The 20,485-nt window shown below is 49.1% G+C and overlaps 1 protein-coding gene and 1 long non-coding RNA gene across 2 annotated transcripts; one reads left to right on the top strand and one right to left on the bottom strand.

Annotated features, from left to right (window-relative positions):
- Window positions 1-12,881: 12,881 nt before the first annotated feature.
- On the bottom strand, window positions 12,882-17,797 carry TOPORS (TOP1 binding arginine/serine rich protein, E3 ubiquitin ligase). The gene is made up of 2 exons (XM_055791409.1): window positions 17,540-17,797; window positions 12,882-16,433 (listed from the first exon to the last, which is right to left on the bottom strand). The coding sequence occupies exons 1-2, from the start codon at window positions 17,702-17,704 to the stop codon at window positions 13,431-13,433; spliced, it is 3,168 nt and encodes a 1,055-aa protein (XP_055647384.1). The 5' UTR covers window positions 17,705-17,797; the 3' UTR covers window positions 12,882-13,430.
- Window positions 17,798-17,823: 26 nt separating this feature from the next.
- LOC129782771 (uncharacterized) lies at window positions 17,824-18,412 on the top strand. The gene is made up of 2 exons (XR_008744873.1): window positions 17,824-17,948; window positions 18,133-18,412. It is a non-coding gene; the product is annotated as an uncharacterized LOC129782771 (long non-coding RNA).
- Window positions 18,413-20,485: the final 2,073 nt, after the last annotated feature.

Here is a 20,485-nt window from a genome sequence, read left to right as displayed (position 1 = left end):
ACGGTGGGAGCTGCCCGCAGCACCGCGCTGCTCCCGCGCCTTCCCCCAGCACAGCCATCACTGCTGCCTGGCCAGACCCCCTCTGGACCTGCCACCGCTGCAGGCTGCTGCCATGTCTGGCCGTGTACTCTGCTGCTGTCCCCCGTTACCCTCAGCCTCTTAGATCCATGGTGGTCAGGCTTCCTTCTTTTTGATCCCAACAGCTCACCTTTACCCGTGTCTGTTTAGGCTCTCCCCACCTATCTCAGTGTGATCTGGATCACAGGCTATCCCCACCTGTCCCCGCTACATTGGGCACTGCCGTCACCGCTCAAAACTTCAAATGTCCCCCAGCACAGCCATCACTGCTGTTGCTGCTCATTACACTCAGTCTCATAATCTGAGGGTCCTGAGGCTGAGCCTCACACAGGGCACCAACTGTCGCAGCAAGAACTGAGTTGCTATCAGCAACTCAGAGCACAGGCATAGGCAAAGGCTGACCTTCATTTTCTAAATAAATTAATATCACTGGAGGAATTAGATAAGGAAGTGGCACTGATAATGATAACTTCTAATTGGTGACAACGAGGCATTGTTATAAGAACGTATCTCACAGTAGTGGTTACAGCACAGGTAATGTGCTGCATAGTATTTCAACATGTCTGTTCAGTGCTGTGTCAGAAATGGCATCATTATTCACCTGTTTCACCTATAGGACATGGTATGGACATTTTGTGACATCGGTTTGTTCTTTGGCAATCTTCACTGTGGTGTCAGCTATTAGCATTTGAATAAGGCTATTTTCATAGGTATTGTACACCAGTGTTGTTTTCTGCCATTGCGCTGTAGTAATCAATAATCCTATACAAAAAGAGAAAAACACTGCTATTAACTTCTGACAATAGTATAAATTCTGGCTTATTTAAACAAGGATTATTAATATTCCCAGGGACAATCACCCTAACCTAATTTAGCCAACCACAAAGTACAATAAAATACAGCCATGTAAATCTGATAGCAAATATTAAAGCTCACATAAAGCAATAGAAAATTTGGAATGAAAATACAATAAATTGATGGTCTTTAATCATTCTTCAAAGTGCTGGAATTCTTGCATTATTTTTCAAGCTAGCAACAATACCTAGTGTGTAATGATGATTGCAATCTCTCACACTCTAAAATTGAGATGCCAGCACAAAAGACCTTGCCATCAAACAACATGAGGCTCTGCTTTGTGGCTGAACTCTTTTATCTTCATAGCTCTATTTTCCCCCTTTTTTTTGGCCAGAAGGGACAATTTAGTCTGTTTATTTTGATGCACTCCATAGCAAAAAACAAAGAGCCTTACTGGGTTATTTCTGCATCAAACCTATAACTTCCCACAAAACACGAACTGTAGAGATTTTCCCTATTGTTCTTACAAAAAATAAAGAACACAAAGGGACTGATAAAATCTGTTTCCACTCATTAATGCCTAAGCCCAAAATTACTGGTTTCTTCTGCAATGATCCTAGTAATGTGGTCTGAAGTATAGCTGGCCCCCATGAAAAAAAAAAACCCACTGGGGCAAGGGGGCTGGAACTAGATGATCTTTAAGTTCTCATTTGACTCAAACCATTCTATGATTCTATGACCTACGGCTACAGGTAAGGCAGTAGAGATCACGTGTATAGTACTAGAACACAGCCCGATCACTAACTTGTGATGATCCATTGTATTTAATTATATGTATGAGTCATGCAGAGTTTTCACATAGGCCAATTCAAGCAGGAATGCTGGAAATTACCAGTCACAAAGGAGCACCACCTGAGAACAAGGACCAAAAAGACAAACAGTTCAATACAAGCCTCACAATGACTGGTTATTTTGAGATCCAGCAGGCTGCTGCCTGGTCCACGCAGGAAAATGACAAATGAATGGTGTTTAACATTTTGCTTGAAAAGTTTTTCCTTTCAGAAAATTATTTGCAATACAATAATGAGAAAAGCAGAGCTGTGAAGAGAAGCATTTTATAAGGCTGATTACCTTTCTAGGGCATAACGTCTGGTACACAGTTTGTTTATCCAGAGTGAATTCAGTGGTTGAAAAGATTAATTGAACCTATTCTATGTTACTTGTACATGCTTTCACAAAGGAAGCGACTCAAGCTTTTTCTTATTGACTCATGCACAAGAGCCTGCAATATACCAGCAACACCAAAATGACTTTTCTAAATTTAGCAGTTCATAAATCTTAGAAGACACGAGCCCATCTAGCGGGGTTTTTTCTCCTTCTTTCTTTCAGATCATTCTCATATGTCCAAAAAACATAAATGTGCATGCAGAAGATGCACAGCATCGGCCTCTGTTTTTCTGTTCTGCACTTCCAAAGTACAATAGGCATCTGACAACTCACTCATACTCTCTCACTCCCTCCCCATAAACACATAATGTGTGCAAGTGTGCAAGCACATACAGACATACCTACACACATATGTACATTTTTTCTGCTTCAGCTAATGGAAGAGAAGAAATTGCTATGATTTCAAGGCACAAATCCCTGTGGTTTGACGGAGTCACGTGATCTTGGTCACGTAGGTGGCTAAGAATCAAACTGTTATTACCCCAACTACACTCACCAGGTGAATGATCTTAAAGTTATTCCACAGCTCTGCATCTCTTTGTCCCTATGCGCTTAATTTTCATCTCAATGCTTTGGACAGCAGCTTGTCACTTAGTTGAGGCTCATTCTGCATGTAGCATACTGGATACACAATCTCTAAAGGGCTACAGGTTTTCAAAAGATAAATGGTAATATTACCACACATACTGGTTCACATGTTTTTGATGAGTGGCCAGCTATATTATTCAACAGAATTGAAGACTAACCTAGTTGTATGCTGGTTCACTCTACCCCTCAAGCAAACAATTTCCTAGACCTAAGCATTTAACAGCATCCCAAGGAAGAGGGCTTTTCCTCTACTTTCCATCAGCCTTTTCTAATCCAGAATATTAGTTTCAGCTAATTTAGTTCTCCTTTTGGAGACCACTGAATATGTGCCTAAATGAGCAGATTACCTAGCTATGCTCGGGTCATTTCCAGGTCTCTGTGACTCCACAGCAAAGGCTGTGAAACTGACTGAACTGCAGACAGCCCCAACTTACTGGAAAGTGAAACTTGAAACTTCTTGAAACCGAGGCACTGAGCATCTCTGACACTGCCAATGATTGATCTACCAGTTAAATGTTCAACAGATATGCATGCTAGCAGCACTGGTCAGCCTTTGGATGCCAGTCCAGTTTGGAGGCAGGAATGTACACTGAAACATGACTCTTCCCCACAGAGTTTCTCTACAATGAGATGAACTACTACGTACCCATGGAATATCCCTTGGTCTTCAAGTACTCATTTGAAGCACAGCATGTGAATGCTGAAGAGGGAGATCCCTTTGCAGTGCAGCCTGGATTGTTATTGATTCATCACAGGATGGTCCTCAGACAAGATCCCAGTCCTGTATTGACAGGCTCTGCATGCATGCAGAGCAAGAGACACCTTCAGGGGATTTATCTGCCAACATACCTCTCCTAAGATTCAAGATGCCCCAGGTCTGGCAAATAAGACATCTTCTTCCTCAAAAGGCACCTGGAAGCCAGGCAGAGTATCCAGTGAATCGCAAAGGCACCAGGTAATGATGTGTGGGCCACTAAATTCAGCACCATTGCCTGTAGAATTCTTCTGATGTACAAAATTACAAAACCTACAGTTATACCAGGTGAACACTGGAAGAGGTGTAACAGGTCTCATTTCTACCCAGAGAAAATAAATGCAGCTTGGTTCCCTTCAGCAGAAGTAGGTTGCTTAATAGCAGCTGATGTCATGAATCAGCTTGCTTGTTATTCCCACTTTGCAGGTGGGCGCAGCAAGCGTGATGAACTGGTTTACCCGAAGCAGCACTGGAAAGCCATGGCTGCCTGTGGCAGACTTCTGATTTCCTAAGCTGAGCTCACTGCCCTTGACAGAGAAAACAATCCTTTGCATTTTAATGTCAATTTCCTAACAATGCATGTTATGAAAAACAACCAAAGTTTCCCACAGTGTAAACGTCTCTTTGAAATATTAATGCTTTTGAGAGTTTGCTCTTTTCTAGTATTTGTAGTCCATGCCATGCAGCATGCAGCTCCCTGCATCACTGAGCTGTGCAGGGCACCCTCACTGCTAGCAGCAGAGTACTGAGTGTGCAAGGCCTCCTGCCTGGGGCTGTTCAGCCTTGCTGTGCCACAGAGCAGGGCTTTCTCTGGGATTACCTACCAAAAACACTGGTAGATGCAGCTCTGTTTTTACACAGAGAGCAGCGTCAAGCCATGGTGCTACATACTGAGGCCATACGGAGCAGCATGAGTTGACAGAGGTGCAAAGCCCTGAAATGTGGGGGCAGAGGACAAGGAGTGGAGGTGGCCAGGCCTGGGGTGACAAGTGATGGGGTGTAGGCATGGCTCTGGAGACCCCCTGGCAGCAAACGCCTCCCGCAGGACAAGCTGCCAAGATGCAGCCCTGGAGTTGAGCAGAATTTACTCTCAGGGGAGAAGCGAAGAAACAACATCTGGGCTACCTGGAAGGAGCTGTCAGCATTAACAGCGCACCTCCTGCGCAGCAAAGGGCTTTGTGTTCATGCCCCAGCTCCCTCCAGATGATCCCATCTACCCTAGGCTGCAGTGGACACCGGAGGGGAAAGGTGAATGCAGCACCAAAGGCAGACCGGAAGGAGACAGCAATGCCATCCAGACCAAAAGAGACACCAAGACTTCTGTAGTTTTTATTCTTTGTTTTCTTTCTCTAGTAAGCAGATTGAGGCAAGTTGGAAAGCCTCCTGGCGTGCCTTGGCCCCTGCTTCACCAGCCCCTGGGACACCTGCCTACTGCCGCCAGCAGGGCTGCCTCTTGCAGGGCTGGGGAGAGGCCTGGGGGTCGGTGGCCCTCCTCTTTGCGGGGTGCTGGGGCTCCCCCAGTGAGCAGTCCCTGCCCTGGCCAGGAGCGGAGAGGAGCTGCAGCTGCAGCCCTGGGCAGAGACCAGCCACCACCGCTGTCTGCCCTGGCTCCTCCTGGGTCTGCTGCCGCTCTGCAGGGCGAGGAGCAGATGGGAGGTGGCCAGAACCCCTGCAGAGGATGGCCTCCAACATGCGCATGGCTTCCTCCTCCCCATTGGAGCCTGCAGGGCTGGCCCAGCTGGAGTCGGGAGTCCCCTCCCAGGAGTGATGGGGCTGGGGCTGGCTGCAGGGCTGTTGTCCATCTCCCCAGCAGCACAGGGGTCCTGCTGGTCCAGGTGCCTGTGGACGTCCCTGCCACACAAGCGCACAGCAGCAGTGATGAGCTGGTGGATGAATGTCCTCGTGTGTTCTTGCAGGCTGCTGCATCTACACCTCCTCATCCTGCCCGTACAGGCATGGGTGGGCCTGACGTATGGAATTAGACTCTATAACTCAAAAGTTATAAAGTAGGTATGTTTATTGCACGCAGATGCACGGGGGATCGCTCCACCACAAGCGTGCATGCCCAAAGTGATGAACCATCTCATATCTATACAATAAAACAAATGAATGTTCAACTAATGCCCATACATATTCGTTACCTAAACCCCGCCTACTCTTGCTTCGTATGTTAATTAGCTTATCAGTCCTTTGCCTGGAATGTGGTGGTCTTGCAGGTTTGCAGCTAATTCATGTCCTTGTCGGCCATCTAGCTTTCTTTAGCGAGGAGATCTCTAGATAACATTAGAATGTTTCTCATCATTTTTATAAATAGCCCCTTTGTTAGAGGAAGAAGAGTAGGTATTTCCTTAAAACTATACGGTTATGTGACCAATCACCATACCTACACTCCTTGAGCAGACATATACAATCACAATCGATGTTTATTGTCCCTATTTTGCACTATTTCTCCATATCAGGCCACAGTAATGCCCTTCACCACAGCCAGCTCCCACCATTGGCCTTCAGTGAGGACCCTGAGCTGCCGTCACAGCCACAGCTGAAGAGGCCTGATGTTATTTGGGTGGCTTTTGAGAAAGTCCCTCCAGACTTCAGGAGGGAAGCTGCCCATCTGAGGTCTAGGCACTGGCTCCACATCTCCTTGCTTATCCTGGAGGTCTTCAGCCAGAGGCTCTATGGCACCTAGGATGTCAAATGTCAAATAATCATCAGACCACACCGAGAACAAGATGACTTTCATCCCTGACCTGCACAGGGGACAGTTTACTTTATGCCATGCCCAGCACAGAGCACAGGCCTATGTAAAATTCGTGGAGACAGGGTGACACGTAGGTGATATCCTCTTGATTGTCATGGCAGATGGGGCAGCTCTACTTGCTGTCAGTAGCCATACTCTGTGTGCTGCAGCAAGCTGGGGAGTGCTGAGGACAGAGGACTTGCTCCCTCTTGCTGGCACCACAGCAGTGGGTACTGCACACTGCAGAATAGAGGCCATGGTCATTCACTGTCCCTGGGGAAGGGAGGAAGAAATGCCAAGGCCCCTGGAGAAGGACATTGTCCCAGCTCCCTGAGCCTCATCACCCACCCCATGGACACCCTGAGGGGACGTTTGCCCACACAGCTCTCCTGTGCTGCTGCAAATGAGCTCCATGGTGCCCAGCTGCCTGATCCAGGCAGTGTCTGGGCAACACAGGTGATGGCTCTGGGATGGGCACCAAGAGCTGCCGGTAGCAGCTGCTGAAGGACCACCCAGCACCAGGAGATGCCTCACTTCACCCTTCAGACCTCATAGGCATGCTCGGCAGGAGGCCAGGCCCAGGCTCTGCCAGCACCTCAAGATAAGCAGCTAGGGATGTGAAGTGACATATTACTCAGTGACATCAGAGCCCACTGCTCAGTGACATCACCATCCACTACAGAGTAACATCTGCCACCCCAGAGCTCCCCCAGGCAGTAGTCTGGCTGGCTTTCAGGGAAGAACTGTTCTCACTGTAAAAAATTTCTTCCTTGTGTCAAGATAAATCCTCTCCCACTGCAACTGGTACCCATTGCCCTTTGTCTTCTCCATATGGCTCCTTGTGAAGAGAGAAAATGAATAGTATAGTATAGAATAGTATAGAACAGAGCAGAACAGAATATTATGTTCAAGTTGGAAGGGACCTACAATGATCATCCAGTCCAACTGTGATATGGAGAAATAGTGAAAAATAGGGACAATAAACATCGATTGTGATTGTATATGTCTGCTCAAGGAGTGTAGGTATGGTGATTGGTCACATAACTGTATAGTTTTAAGGAAATACCTACTCTTCTTCCTCTAACAAAGGGGCTATTTATAAAAATGATGAGAAACATTCTAATGTTATCTAGAGATCTCCTCGCTAAAGAAAGCTAGATGGCCGACAAGGACATGAATTAGCTGCAAACCTGCAAGACCACCACATTCCAGGCAAAGGACTGATAAGCTAATTAACATACGAAGCAAGAGTAGGCGGGGTTTAGGTAACGAATATGTATAGGCATCAATTGAACATTCATTTGTTTTATTGTATAGATATGAGATGGTTCGTCACTTTGGGCATGCACGCTTGTGGTGGAGCGATCCCCCGTGCATCTGCGTGCAATAAACATACCTACTTTATAACTTTTGAGTTATAGAGTTTAATTCCGTACGTCAACTGCTTGACCCCACTAGGGCTGACCAAAAGTCAAAGCATGTTATTCAGGGCATTGTCCAAATGCCTCTTAAACGCTGACAGGCACAGAGAATCAACTGCCTCTCTAGGAAGTCTGTTCCAGTGTTTGACTACCTTCTTGGTAAAGAAATGCTTCCTACTGCCAAGTCTGAACTTACCCTGCACATGTTTGAACTACTCTCATACATTCTATCACCAGATACCAGGGAAAAGAGAGCAGCACCTCCCTCTCCACATTACCTCCTCAGGAAGCTGTAAAGAGCCATGAGATCACCCCTCAGCCTCCTTTTCTCCAAACCAAACAAACCTAAAGTCCTTATCTGCTTGTCACAGGGCATTCCTTCCAGCCCTTTCAACCAGCTTTGTTGACTTCCTCTGGACACATTCAAATACCTTCACATCCTTCTTAAATTGTGGGGCCCAGAACTATACACAGTCCTCAAGGTGTGGCCCCACCCACGCTGAATACAGCGGGATAATGACCTCTTTTGATGGGCTGGTTATGCCATGTTTGATGCACCCCAGGGTGCGGTTTGCCCTCTTGGCTGCCAGGGCACCCTGCTGACACCTGCTGAGCCAGCATGCTTGTGGGTACACTGTTCAGCTCAGCAGGAACTGTTATGCCATTTCAGAGGGGACCTTTCTTTTAAAGGGATGAGGAGGAGCTCGGGTTTGAAGAGCAAAGCCAAAATTCTAGGGAGGAAGCAGTAACAAAAAAAAGGGTAACTGGTTTCCCCTGATATCTGTTCTCAGGCCTTCAAGTGATCTAGTCCAACAGAGCCAAGACAGGCTCTGAAGAAGGTGAAGCTGCTTCTGTGCAAATGGAAGATCCCCTGAGCTCCACTTTGGCTGGCTTGGCACCTCACATACAGGCAGGGAAAGGGAAAAAGCAGAGAGCAATGCATTTGGGGACATCAGTAGATATGAACCTGCTGCCCCAGAGCATCCCAGAATCGGCCCTCTGTGTCAAGCTGTGGGATAACATCAACTAACAGTGCTGAAGTTTCTTTGTCTTTCTGAATCTTCTGTCTCCAGCACAAAATCAGATCTGAATTTAGACCAACAGCACCAGCACACAGCCCTAGTACAGAGGCTGCAGGGTGTGAACTCTTTCCTGCTATCTCTGGGTCTGCTAAGAGGACACTAAGGAGGGGACCACAGCAGAGGGACCAGGTAGAGACCTGTCAGACAGCCAGTCAGTCACCTTGTTCAGGATGGACACAGGGTTCAGGATGTCCAGGCTATTCTCCTCGGCAGTGGTGGAAAGGCTGGCGTATCACAAAGTGCTGCTTTACGGGCATATGATGACACTCTCTGTTGTTGCTTTTGGTCCAGCCTTGTACCTGCACAGAAGTCCCTGTCAGCTTTACATCCCAAGGACAGGCAGCTGTCCCTGTCTCTCAGCCTGAAGCACAAAGGCTATAGAATTGTACCAGAGGGGCTTCTTGGGGCATTTAATTTCAGTCACATCCTGGGAGTGGGGCATTTCACAGCCCACCAATTAACAAGGACTAAAAAGTGATCTCATGGGTGACTGGGAAGGAGGAAGCACACTGCTGCTCTGCCCCTCAGCTTCTCATCCTGGTCAGACCTGGAAGCCAGCCTTGAAGGAGTGGCTGGAAGGCTCAGCCCTCAGCAACCCCTCCTGCCCTGCCTGGGGGATCACTGGTGCTGCCTGCTCCCAAAATCTTTTGGGCTGCTGAAGCTTCTCAAAGTCTTCTGGAGCAGAACTGGGCACCTCTGTGCCTCTAGCTCCAGGGAGCAGCTGCCCCTGGTTTACTGGGGCAGCAGAATTTGATAATGATGGGGCACAGTGCCCCATTTTCTCAAAGAAACATGTCTCTTTCCTTGAAAAGTCATCCTCCTCTTCCTCCACTTGCCTGTCACTGGGATAAAGTTGCTCAGAGAGCCAGAACTAATTATTGTCTTCCCTAGGGATAGGTAGAAGGGTGGGCTGCAGCTCTGACACTCATTGCTCCTACTTGTAGCTACACAGCTGCAACCCCCAGAAGCACTTGCCTTTGGTTGACCTGGTGATGACTTTGAATGTTAATGTGTTGATGGCTTTACTGAGGCACTCACAAACGCTTCAGTGATGGGGCTCTTGTCCCATTCACACATTTCGCATCCCATTTAAATTCAGGAGTGGAGCACACTCTCCGGGATTAGCAGGAGGGTACACACACATCCACAATCCAGAGGGGAAAGCAGTGCAGACAGGCAACAGCAAACTGTCCAGCTCTTTCCCAGGCCCCAGGGGACCTGACTTCGATGGTCTCCTGGCTGTGTCCTGGTGGTGGGATTGCTGTCCAAAGAGTGCTTTCCCTACAGCTGCTGTTCTATGGGCAGGCTCTCACAAGCAGGCATGAGGTCCTGAAAAAAATCATGTTTGCTTCAGTCTTTCACTAGTCTGTCCTGATCCTTGGATCTAGGACATCTTCCTGCAGCTGTCACCCAGAGGGATACCTAGTCTCATACAAACAACCTGAACTTCTGTCTTACTAAGAACAATTGATGGAGGCAGAAAAGCAGCATGTGCAGAGCACAAGGGAAACCAGAGGAAACACTCGCACACCCTTGGGTGCAATCCCACTCACACCCACCCTGGTGTGCAGGTCTTCAGCTGGCAGGACAGAGGCTCGGGAGGGATGAGGTTCCCAAAGCAGGAGTGGTTATCCAAGCAGACACCTTTTGCTCTGCTGGGCCACCAGCCTGCTTTCCTGCTGGAAGCTGCTGGGCGCTCAGGCCAGTTGTCCTCTTTACTCAAATAGCCAAGGTGAAAATGAAGTATGTAGGAGGCAAAAAGATGCAGAGTGGTGAAATAACTTTTTTTTTAAGATCATTCACCTGGCAAGTGTAGTTGCAATAACAATAGCCTGTTCCATGGCCACCTACCTGAACATGCCAAGCTTCCTGCCTGGGATGTGTAAATCCCTCTTCCAGGGCTGGGGAGGCAGGGTGGTGGCCACTCCCCACCCTAGGCCAGGCCTTGCTCCCTCCTCCTCCATCATGCTTGGGAAGCTATAAAGCTCACCTCAGTCCCTCCAGCAGCACACCGGCTGTCTAGGAGGACAGCATCTCCTCCATAACCCTGGCAAGGTCCCTGATGGTGGAAGCTCAGGTCTGGGTACCAGAAGTTTCCCCTCCCTCGGGTGTCGTGCCTCCAGTTCTGTGATCAGTGGTCAGTAACACTGGACAGACAGACCTTGGCAATACAGAGCTCTGTATACACCAGTAACGGTCTCCTCTCCTACCAGCCCCAAAGACTGATCTTCCACACCAGCCTGACCCTCTGTGAGAACACTCATTCTCATACGAATCCTTCCATCTCTCTGCCATTGCAGCAACTGACTCAACAAGCTCTCGAAAAATATCCCATGCTCCAGGGAGAACAGCACCCTTGGAAGTGAGGAAAACCTTAGAAGGTGTGTATGTCACCTCATTAATCCAGAACAGTTATGAAATCACCACCAACTGCAGGTAACAAAGGAGACTGCAACACATGTTCAGTAGCTTGCTGAACTGACTTGATTTGGGATTTAGATAGTGAGTCTCCAGTGCTGTCAGATGTGCTCATCACTATCTCTGCACAATCAACTAACAGCTGACACATGGGATCAACATCTGTTAAACCAGAGCGTACTGGGTTTACAAGGTTTTGGTAGCAGGGAGTGCTGCCGGGTGGCCTCTGAACCCCATGCCAGACAGAGACAGTTCCAGCTGGATCCAAACCAGACCCACTGTGGGACACAGCTGAGCCCATCAGCCGTGCTGGTGCTGCCTTTGTGAAAACATATTTAAGAAAAGGAGCTGGGAGTGAGAAAAACAAGAGAGAAACAGCCCTGCAGGTCAGAGAAGATGGAGAGGAGAAGGCATTCCAGATAGCAGAGCAGATTCCCCTGCAGCCCCTGGAGAAGACCATGGTGAAGCAGGCTGTCTCCCTGCGGCCCATGGAGGACCACAGTGGGAGCAGATATCCACACTGCAGCCTGTTGAAGACCCCACACCAGAGCAGATGGAGCTACAGACCATGGGGTCCCCATACAGGAGCAGGCTCCTGGCAGGAGCTGCAGCCTTCGTTTAGGAGCCCACACAGGAGCAGGTTTTCTGGCAGGACCTGTGACCCTGTGGGGGGATCACACTGAAGCAGTCTGTTCCTGAAGGACTGCACCCTGTAGAAAGGACCCATGCTAGAACAGAGGCACAGTGTAAGAAGAAAGGAGCAGCAGAGACATGAGTATTACAGAGTGACAACAACTCCCATTCCCTATGCCCCTGCACTGCTGGAGAGGAGAAGTAGAAGAATTAGGAATGGAGGAGTGAAGCTAAGCTTGAGAAGAAGGGAGGGGAAGGTGATTTTAGTTTTGTCTTTGTTTCTCATCATCATACTCAATTTTTAATTGACAATAAATTAAATTCATTGTCCTTGAGTCCATTTGGCCTGTGATGGTAATCATTAAGTGACGTCCCTGTCCTTACCTCAATCCACAAGCTTTCCCATCTTATTTTCTCCCCAATCCTGTGAAGGAGTGGAAGTGACAGAGCACCTTGGTGGGTATCTGGTAGGCAACCAGCCAAGGCCAAACCCAGCAGACAGAGGCAGTAATACAGGAGAGACCAAAGACAACTTCCTGGTTCTGCCCTGAGAGCTACTGCTGTGCACGCAGCGAAGGCCCAGATCTGGAGAACAAGACCTTGCCTCAGCCCTGTGCCTTGCACATACATGCAGCAGGACATCTAGTATGAGCTGAGCTGAGTAAATGTTGTCTAAAGCAAGGAAGTCAGGAGGAGCTGTTCTACTGACAAAGCTACAGAGAAAACAAATGTCTTCAAGTATTTAGTGGTACACCATACAGAAGAGGAAAACAGGCCCCTCAAGAGCTGCACAGCAATAGGATGCAAGGTAGAAGACACAGACTGCAACAACAGAAAGACATTCGGAAAAGAAATGTTTCCCCCGGGAATACACAAACATTAGAAGAGGTAGCACAGAGACGCCATCCAGCTTTGGGAAAACTCAAAACTGAACAGGTCAGTTCAGTGATCACAGTAACCTGAGCAAAGTTGTTCCTGCTTTCAGTGAAGGCTGGGACCTGATTACCTCCAGATGTCCTTTTCAACCGGGAGTACTCCTGACAGCACAAACAACAATGGTCTGTACTGGTAAGACACCCAAAACTGAAAGATAAATTTTCTGTTTGAAAAGTACACAGTCCACAAGGTACAGTGTCCACACTTACGAATTCATTTAGAAAACAGTCTTATTGCTTTATTCAGATTTTGACATAGCACACTTTCACATTACTGGAAGTCCTTTTGAAGATCTTTATAGAAATCGCTGGATTTCACCAGAGATCAGCTTAAACCAAATAGATTAAAATAACAACAGAATTCAGCCTAAATAATTTCTTATGAACTAAACACCTTTTCCTAAGATAAGCAATCCCCATAAAATGCACTTTCTAGCTTTTGGTTTGGGCTCCTTTTTTGTTGTTTGTTTTAAACAAAACTTTGAAATACTCTGTGGATATATTTTACCTACTACAAGAATACAGGATGGCTTTATGAAATTAAAACTTGCAAATATTCTTCTTAGAAACTTTAAGACTTATCTAATGTACTATCCATATTCTATCTTCTTTGACTTAAAAGTGCATACAGATTTGTAAGTTTTACACATTTCCCAGACATATTCTACAATACAGGAACGACATCAGGTATTTTTGTTCTCAAGGTTAAAAAAGAAATTAAAACAACTTCACAATTTTAAGAAGTGTTCCATGGAAAGTGTGCTACATTTTTTCTTTTGGAAAATCAAACCAAGAGGATCTGTTGACAAGTCTCTTTGGCAGTCTTAGTATCAATGGTTGTCTCTCTGGACGCTCTAGGAAGGAAGTCCTAGGGGAAGGCAGCTGACCAGAAGGTGCTGCTGGTGCTTCTTGAAAGTAGCTGGTTACAGTTTCCCTGTGAGGAGTGTTACTGCTGGTATCCACTATCGTAAGATTCTGATCAGCTACTGTGTCTCGAAGTTCAACATCAGCATTTTTAATGTCACCATCTAAACCTCCCCTTCTGGTAGGAATACTGCATTTTTTGGCTGCTCCTCCAGTTCCCTCACCAACTCTGTAAATATCTTCACATCCTGTCCTTCCCAGAAAAGAAGATGGAGACTCGTTTTCCCTCTCATTTATCTGAGTTGTGCCGGTCCAGGTAACACTGCTGTCACATTCAGTACTTTCTGGCTCCTTGCTACTATCACTATCAATTGTAATCACTACTGGAGAAGAATGTGCCGTGTTACTCATGTGATGTTTTCGGTGTTTCTTCTTATGCTTTTTCTTTTTCTTTTTAAGATGTCTTGTGTGTGTTGCTTTTCCTTCATAGACTATCTCCACACTTGGACTCCTCATCTTTTTTTTCTTTTTCTTATGCTTTGTCTCGCTGCTTCCTCGATTGTCTGAAAGGCTATCTTCATTTTTGTAACAGTCACTGAATTTTGAGAAAGTTTTCTTAGGGTCATTTTCTCTTTCTAGACTTGTGCTCTCCACGAATGCATTCTCCAGGTGGCGAGTTTTGTACTTCCTTTTTCCACCAGGCTTTTCACTTTTCATTCTGTCAGTTCCTCCAGAAGGAGTCCTTGACCTGTTGCTTGATCGACTCCTTGACCTGCATCTTTCATAACAGTAGTAGTGTCTCTCATGGAGTCCCCTCTGGGTATGTGGATCTCTCTTTTCAATAAATGATCGTATCCTGTATTCTGGACTAGAAGATTGCCTTGAGTAGAGGTTATTAGACTGAGTCCTCCTCCTGCTGGAGGACTCATAGCCATCACCAAGTGTCTTTCGACTACAGAAAGCATAACTCCACTGGTATCTACTTTTATAATTGTGTCTTACATAATAACGATCACTGTCTCTGCTTCTTGATCTCCTTTTGCTGTGGCCTTTGCTACGTGATCGTGATCTGCTTGCTTCTCTGGATGGCGTGCTCTCACGACTTAGGGAGTCTCTCTGGCTTTTTAGAGAGATTCTGGTGTCATGAGCCCTTGACCTCCTGCTGCTTCTTTTGCTCCTGTGTTTGCTACTATCTCTGCTTCTTGATCGTTTCCGTTTAGATTGGCTTTTGCTACGACGCTCCCTCCTAGACTGATGGTCATGACTACCTCGATTGTTCCGTGAACACGATTGTGGGCTCCTGGACTTCCTCTTTCTGGACCATCTGTGATTCCAAGGGGAGCATACTGTGTCACTCCCTGGAGAGGGGCTCCAGCTTAAGTTCTGTGGAGACAGATCTTTTACCTTGTATTTGTTGTCAACATCTTTTGACTCTGTCTTCTCAACTGCAGGAGATAAACAGCTTCTGCCACTACCGATACCCTCCTTATATGTGGGGGAACATGGTGAGAAACTCCTGCTTGGTTCACTATCACTCCAGCTGCCACACTGGATTGGCTGCTGTTTCTTCACATCTTCCCTCTTCTCTTCCCTGATAGATTCCTCAGAGTCCGAGGACAGCTCGACCACTTCTGGTGTCCTCTCAGCTAATGGCTTAACATACCGAACAATAACACAATTGTCTGAGGAAGAGTCACTATTATTTGAGTCAGCGTTAGCTTGTAACTGAGTTTGCAGTTTGGTTCCTCGATTCTTTGTAGCAGAGTCCCCATCAGAACTTTCTGACATCTCCAGAGGAGAAGCCATGGTTGCACGAACCTCTTCTGAAATGGAATAGGAAGGCCCCGGAGTTTCATCATCCCAGGGGGCCTGACCAAGACCAGTCACAGCAGACAAATTATTATCTGGCCCTTGAGAATATGCCATATCTGGAGATATTGTAATAATTGATGAGTCTGAGTGGCTTCCTTCATCATATGATGGTGCAGGACAGTCATAATTGGCATGTTGATCGTATGCTTCTAAGTTAAAAGGACAACGGGCAAAACTGATGAATTCATGTAAGAAGTGTTCAGTCCGATTCAGCAAAAATGGCTTTAAGTCGTCAGCAAAGGCCTGACTTTCCAGATCATACCTAGTCACATTACTCATGATAATGTGCTGTACAATATTAACCAAAGATCCATGGGCACCAAAAAGGACTGTAAGTTCTCGCTTCAACCAAGGAACCAGCCTGTGAAGGCAAGCAGGGTTGCGGCGGAAAAACTCTGCTGAAATGTCTCGATAGCGGCCACCATCCTGAATACTACGAATACGCACACCAGTACGGTACAGAGCTCTGCGGAAGTTGATCATGTCCTCCTCCTCAATCTGCCGCATAGATCTGCCCTCTGCACTAGCCTGCCTCCTTGAGGCCAGCCTCCTTATCATCTGCTGAATCTCTCCATCTCTCTGCCGCACTGGTTCACTTGACAATCCTTCAAACAATATCCCATTATCTGGAGGGGACAGTGTCCTTCGGAAAGCAGAACCGCCAGTGCGGCGTTCCCCTGTCATGGTGGTACGGTAACGAAATCTCTGGCCATCAGGGCTGGCAAAAGAGTTATTTTCTGAAGGGCTGAGTATGTACTCTTTAAAGTCATCTTCAGCACGAATTGTATGGAAAATGGAAAAAAAGGGTTGCTTGCAGAGGGGGCACTCTGCTTTGTTTTTTGACCACTCCTGGACACAGCGGAAACAGAACCTATGCAAGCAGCGATCTAAATATGCAACATTGTCAAATGTATCCAAGCAGATGGGGCATTTAGAGTCAGGAGACGCATCTGTTGGCAGCTTGCTGGTGCTGGCTTTTGGTGAAAAGCCGCTCTCTTCTGAAAAATCCTTATCTGCTGAAGTCATGTTCTACAGAAGAAAGAGACAAAAGACTATTCTAGTCTCAGACAAGACACTGAAACCCAGAACAGTCACCTTTCTGGTTGCAAAACCCAGCATCAGCACTGACAGAACACCAAACAAAGAGGCAGCACGACCTAACTACCTTGCTTGGCTTCTCTTCACACTGAGATCTAGTTCTTCAGTGTTGCAAGTTTTAAACAGAGCTTGAATCACACTGGCGCATACGAAGGTAACAACAGGCAGGACTCTCTCTTCATCCCCACTCATAAATAACTGCTTTGATGTGGTCAGTAGTTTATAATTAACATGGTACCCTCCAAAACATACTTCCAAAAGAGACCAGTTTTCACATATGAAAAATAAGAGAACTGTTAATTCTGTCCTTTAGGAACCAAAGTAAAAACAAGTAACTGCACTTGAACTAAACTACCAGTTTCCAAGTTCTGCTGGACCTGTCCCGTTCCTGCACCCGCTGCCCCTGTTTTGCTGCGCACTCATGCTGGACCACACTTGGCTTGCTGGACTAGAGAACCCCCAGGGATGTCTTCCAGCCTAAATTATTGTTTGGTTTTATGACTGAAGCAGGAGCCACCAGGTGTCATTCCTACATTCATCCTCAGGTACACGCTGCCTTTGTGTCTAGTCAGGCTGTCAGGCGTGGTTAGTAATAAATCCATCTATCTTAAAGTTATTTTAGGTACCACCGTTACCGTTAGACATTATAATTCGGTGTAAACAAGTTACCGTGCTACTTCAGAACTCATCACCCCACCTCCCAGCAGGCCCAGACGCAGGTCGTAGCCACCTGCGGGACACCGGGCACGAAGCCTGTCAGGCTGGCAAGCGGACACGCACGGACGCGGGGCACAAGCGCGGGGACGCGGCCGGCCGCGGCGGCCATCACAAGCCCAAACGCGGGACGCCACAAGGGCACGCACGCACCCACGGCGGGGACGGGCCACACGCCGCCCCGGTGCGGCACCACCTGCCCCACGCTGCGGGACGCCTCCCCGCCCCGCTCCCCTGCGCCGCGCCCCGGGCCGCCGGCCCGGCAGCCGCCAGCTCGCCCCCGGGAGGGCCCTGCGCCGCCCCGGCCCCACGGCCGCACTCACCGCTACCGGGCCCTCGATCCCCGCACGGGCTGGGGCCGCGTCCGCCCTCAGCCTGCGCCGCGTCCGGCAACGCCCGGAGCCCGCGGGCTCCCGCCGCTCCTCCCCGGGCGGGCGGCGGCGGCGGCGGCGGGCGCCCTCCACCAGGCGCCGTAACGGTTCTGCCATCCGCGGCGGCGGAAGCGGCGTTGCCAGGGGAACGGTTGCCCCCCGCCACCAGCAGCGGGGCAGCGCCGGGCCGCCGCGCTGCCTGCCGGGAGCGGAACGCGGGCGCTGCTTTATGGCGTCACTTCCGCTCGCTGTGGCGACATCTTACCGGCGGGCGGCGGCGCTGCGGAGCGGCGGCCGAGGAGGGGGCGAGGCTGGCATGGCTCCACCGGAGCGGCGGGACCCGCGTCCGCTCTGCCGCCTGGTGCGTGCCGGGGCCGGGAGCGCGGCCAGGGGGGCTGGCGGAGGGCGGGTTTGCTCCCTGGGGGAAGGGGGGAGCTGGGCTGGGTGTACCTCCGGGTGAGGGCAGCGGGCACCAGGACCTGGGGGATAACGGGCTGCAGACCTGCTGCCGCCGCCGCCAATGCGCAATGCACTTTGTTCCGCAGGTGCTGGCTGCTGTGGTGCTCCTTTCCTGGGGCTTCCTCGTCTACGGGGCACGGGTCGCTGCCCAGCGGCAGCTGGAGAGCGAGCTCCTGGCCCGGGGGCTGCCCTAGGCTATGGCGGAGCCCGTGAGTCACCACCAGGAAGGAGCTTGGCATTGGCTCCGAGGGTACGGAGGAATCCATCAGAAGGCTGGAGTAGCCCTGTGGTCAGTTTGGCGAACAAATGATAAGTAGCTTTTAGGAAAGCAAATAAAGCATAAACAGTTACTAGGAAAAAAAGCTCTCCTTACTGATCTGTACTAGCGCATATTTGCAAGAGACACATACCCATATGCGCAAAAAAAAAAAAAAAAAAAAAAAAGACATGTGGCCAGCTCTGCAGACTGTCACAGACAAGGTGCTGCGTTCTGTAGCACATCTATGTAGTACCACCACAATTTGCATAAAACGTGAGTGCAGCCAGCCATGTCCCTTTTCTCCTCTACAGCCAATAAGGATTGAAGTTCAGTAGTGAAAGCACACTTGGGTTCACAGATCCCCTGAGTACCAGCACAGCCCTTCTGTCCAGCTGATAACCCTGCCCCATATCCTGAGCCCTCTTAGTCCTACACAACAGCTGGTCCAGCTTTCTGCTCACAAGCAAAACACACATGTTCACTGACACATTTAGCCAACGGGCACTCCACACCCACAGATCTCACCAAATACCAGCACAGGCCTGTGCCTGATACCCTGCCTGGACCCAGGGACTCCTACTTGGCAGCTAGACCACCTTGAAGTTTGTTAACACCCTTACTCCCAGCACTTCCCCTTGGTGGCTGGGGGAGATGCAACTGCTTTGGATCCCCAGCAGGCAGCACCAGGCATGTGGGCTGTGACCTGCAGTCCTTAGCATGCTGGTGCCAAGACTCACTCACCTTACTCATCCTGGTTTCCCCAGTAGCTGCACCTGGGGTATACATACCGGTCCTGTCCCAGCAGCTGGAGCTGAGACCCTCACTGTCACCTGCACCCTTTGCTGGCATTAAGACCCTTACACACTCCTATCACTGGCACGAAGGTAAGAAGGATCTGTATCCCTAATAGTCCTTCCTACTCAGTTGACTTGGTAAGTGCAGTGTGCATGTGTCAGCTCTTAGGCAAGGTGGAGAGCCCTTGGAGACACTAGAAGAGTCCATATCTGAAACTCTCTGAGTTACCAAAATGGGAAGATCAAAGGTGCCCCAGGCTTTTCGTAGGGGGATTTTCATTTATGAGCTGAAAGAAGCAGCTGAAAGTTATATGGGTCTGTTTTGAGGTGCTGGTTTTCTACACAGCTGAGAATACCAGAAGTCTTGTGGCTCCCACAGCCTACACAGACCAGCAGCACCCCATCCCACCCACAGACCTCTTGAAGGCAGAGAAAAGCCTTCCCATGGGAGGCCTGGCCCTGCTTCCTGGGCCATTGAGTCCTCTGAGGTGCCTTGGCCAGCATCAGGGCGCTTCCTCACCAGCAGCTTTGTGGGAATGAGAGAGTCAAGGGGCCTTGGTCTCATGTCCTCCTGAGCAGCAGCCACAATACCAGCAGTGCCCAAGCCATTGACAGTGGGACCCACAGTCTATGGAGGGGGCAACCCCCAGCCCCTCTCTGGCTCACCCTGACATCAGGGATGATGCCCTCTTAGGCAGGGCAGCAACAGCTCCTCTGGGGAAGGAGGTCAGCAGAAGGCTCAGACTTGGATTCCTGGGGGTGGGGGGAACATTGGCATCACCCCACAAATACATGAAAGTTGTCACATATGGCAGCAGCGCCCCTACAAAGGTTTCTGTGCTAACAGAGCGGCTCTCCACCTCTCCATTTTTCTCTGAGCCAAAGTTGAGTGGCCAGATCATCCTTCGCTGTCCACACAATAAGAGCTCACCTTACGTGCACTGTTGCCCTCACCATGGTGCTCAAACAGTTGCCAGGTTTCTCCTTCCCTGGCCAGCTGAGCACCTCCAGCGGCATAGCGCCTAGAGCAGGAGTGACAGGCACGGGGCTGGCCGGCCATGCTAGAAACAGTCTCTGACATGACAGTTAGCTTCCCTGCCTTCGGTCAGGTGCCACCACTGGCATGCACCTGGAGCTGCACGTGGGCAGGTATCGGTCACTGCAGGAGTTTGGGTTGCTCCGCTACGCTGCAAACCTTCCAAGTGTCGTTTTGCAGCCACCGCGACTGAAATCGCCCATCCTGGCTTTATTTCTCCTGTGTAGCCAGTGTTTGCGACGGGTGGCCTGCCTTTGCCATCACGGCAACCATCAGGCTGGTTTACCTGCGAGCTGCCACGAGATGGCAAAATGCTCCCCCAGCATCGCTCCCATCCCGCTTGCCAGCAC

Source organism: Falco peregrinus, chromosome Z, assembly GCF_023634155.1.
Source record: "Falco peregrinus isolate bFalPer1 chromosome Z, bFalPer1.pri, whole genome shotgun sequence".
Taxonomy (NCBI): domain Eukaryota; kingdom Metazoa; phylum Chordata; class Aves; order Falconiformes; family Falconidae; genus Falco; species Falco peregrinus.
Note: the sequence above shows the minus strand (reverse complement) of the source record. Positions and strands in the feature narration are given on the sequence as shown.

Bases quoted from the DNA above. Each gene is read 5' to 3' on its own strand.
- TOPORS (XM_055791409.1), bottom strand. From the start codon at position 17,704: ATGGCAGAACCGTTACGGCGCCTGGTGGAGGGCGCCCGCCGCCGCCGC. The intron at 16,434-17,539 runs GTGAGTGCGGCC...TTTCTTCTGTAG, and splicing joins GGATCGAGGGCCCGGTAGCG to AACATGACTTCAGCAGATAA.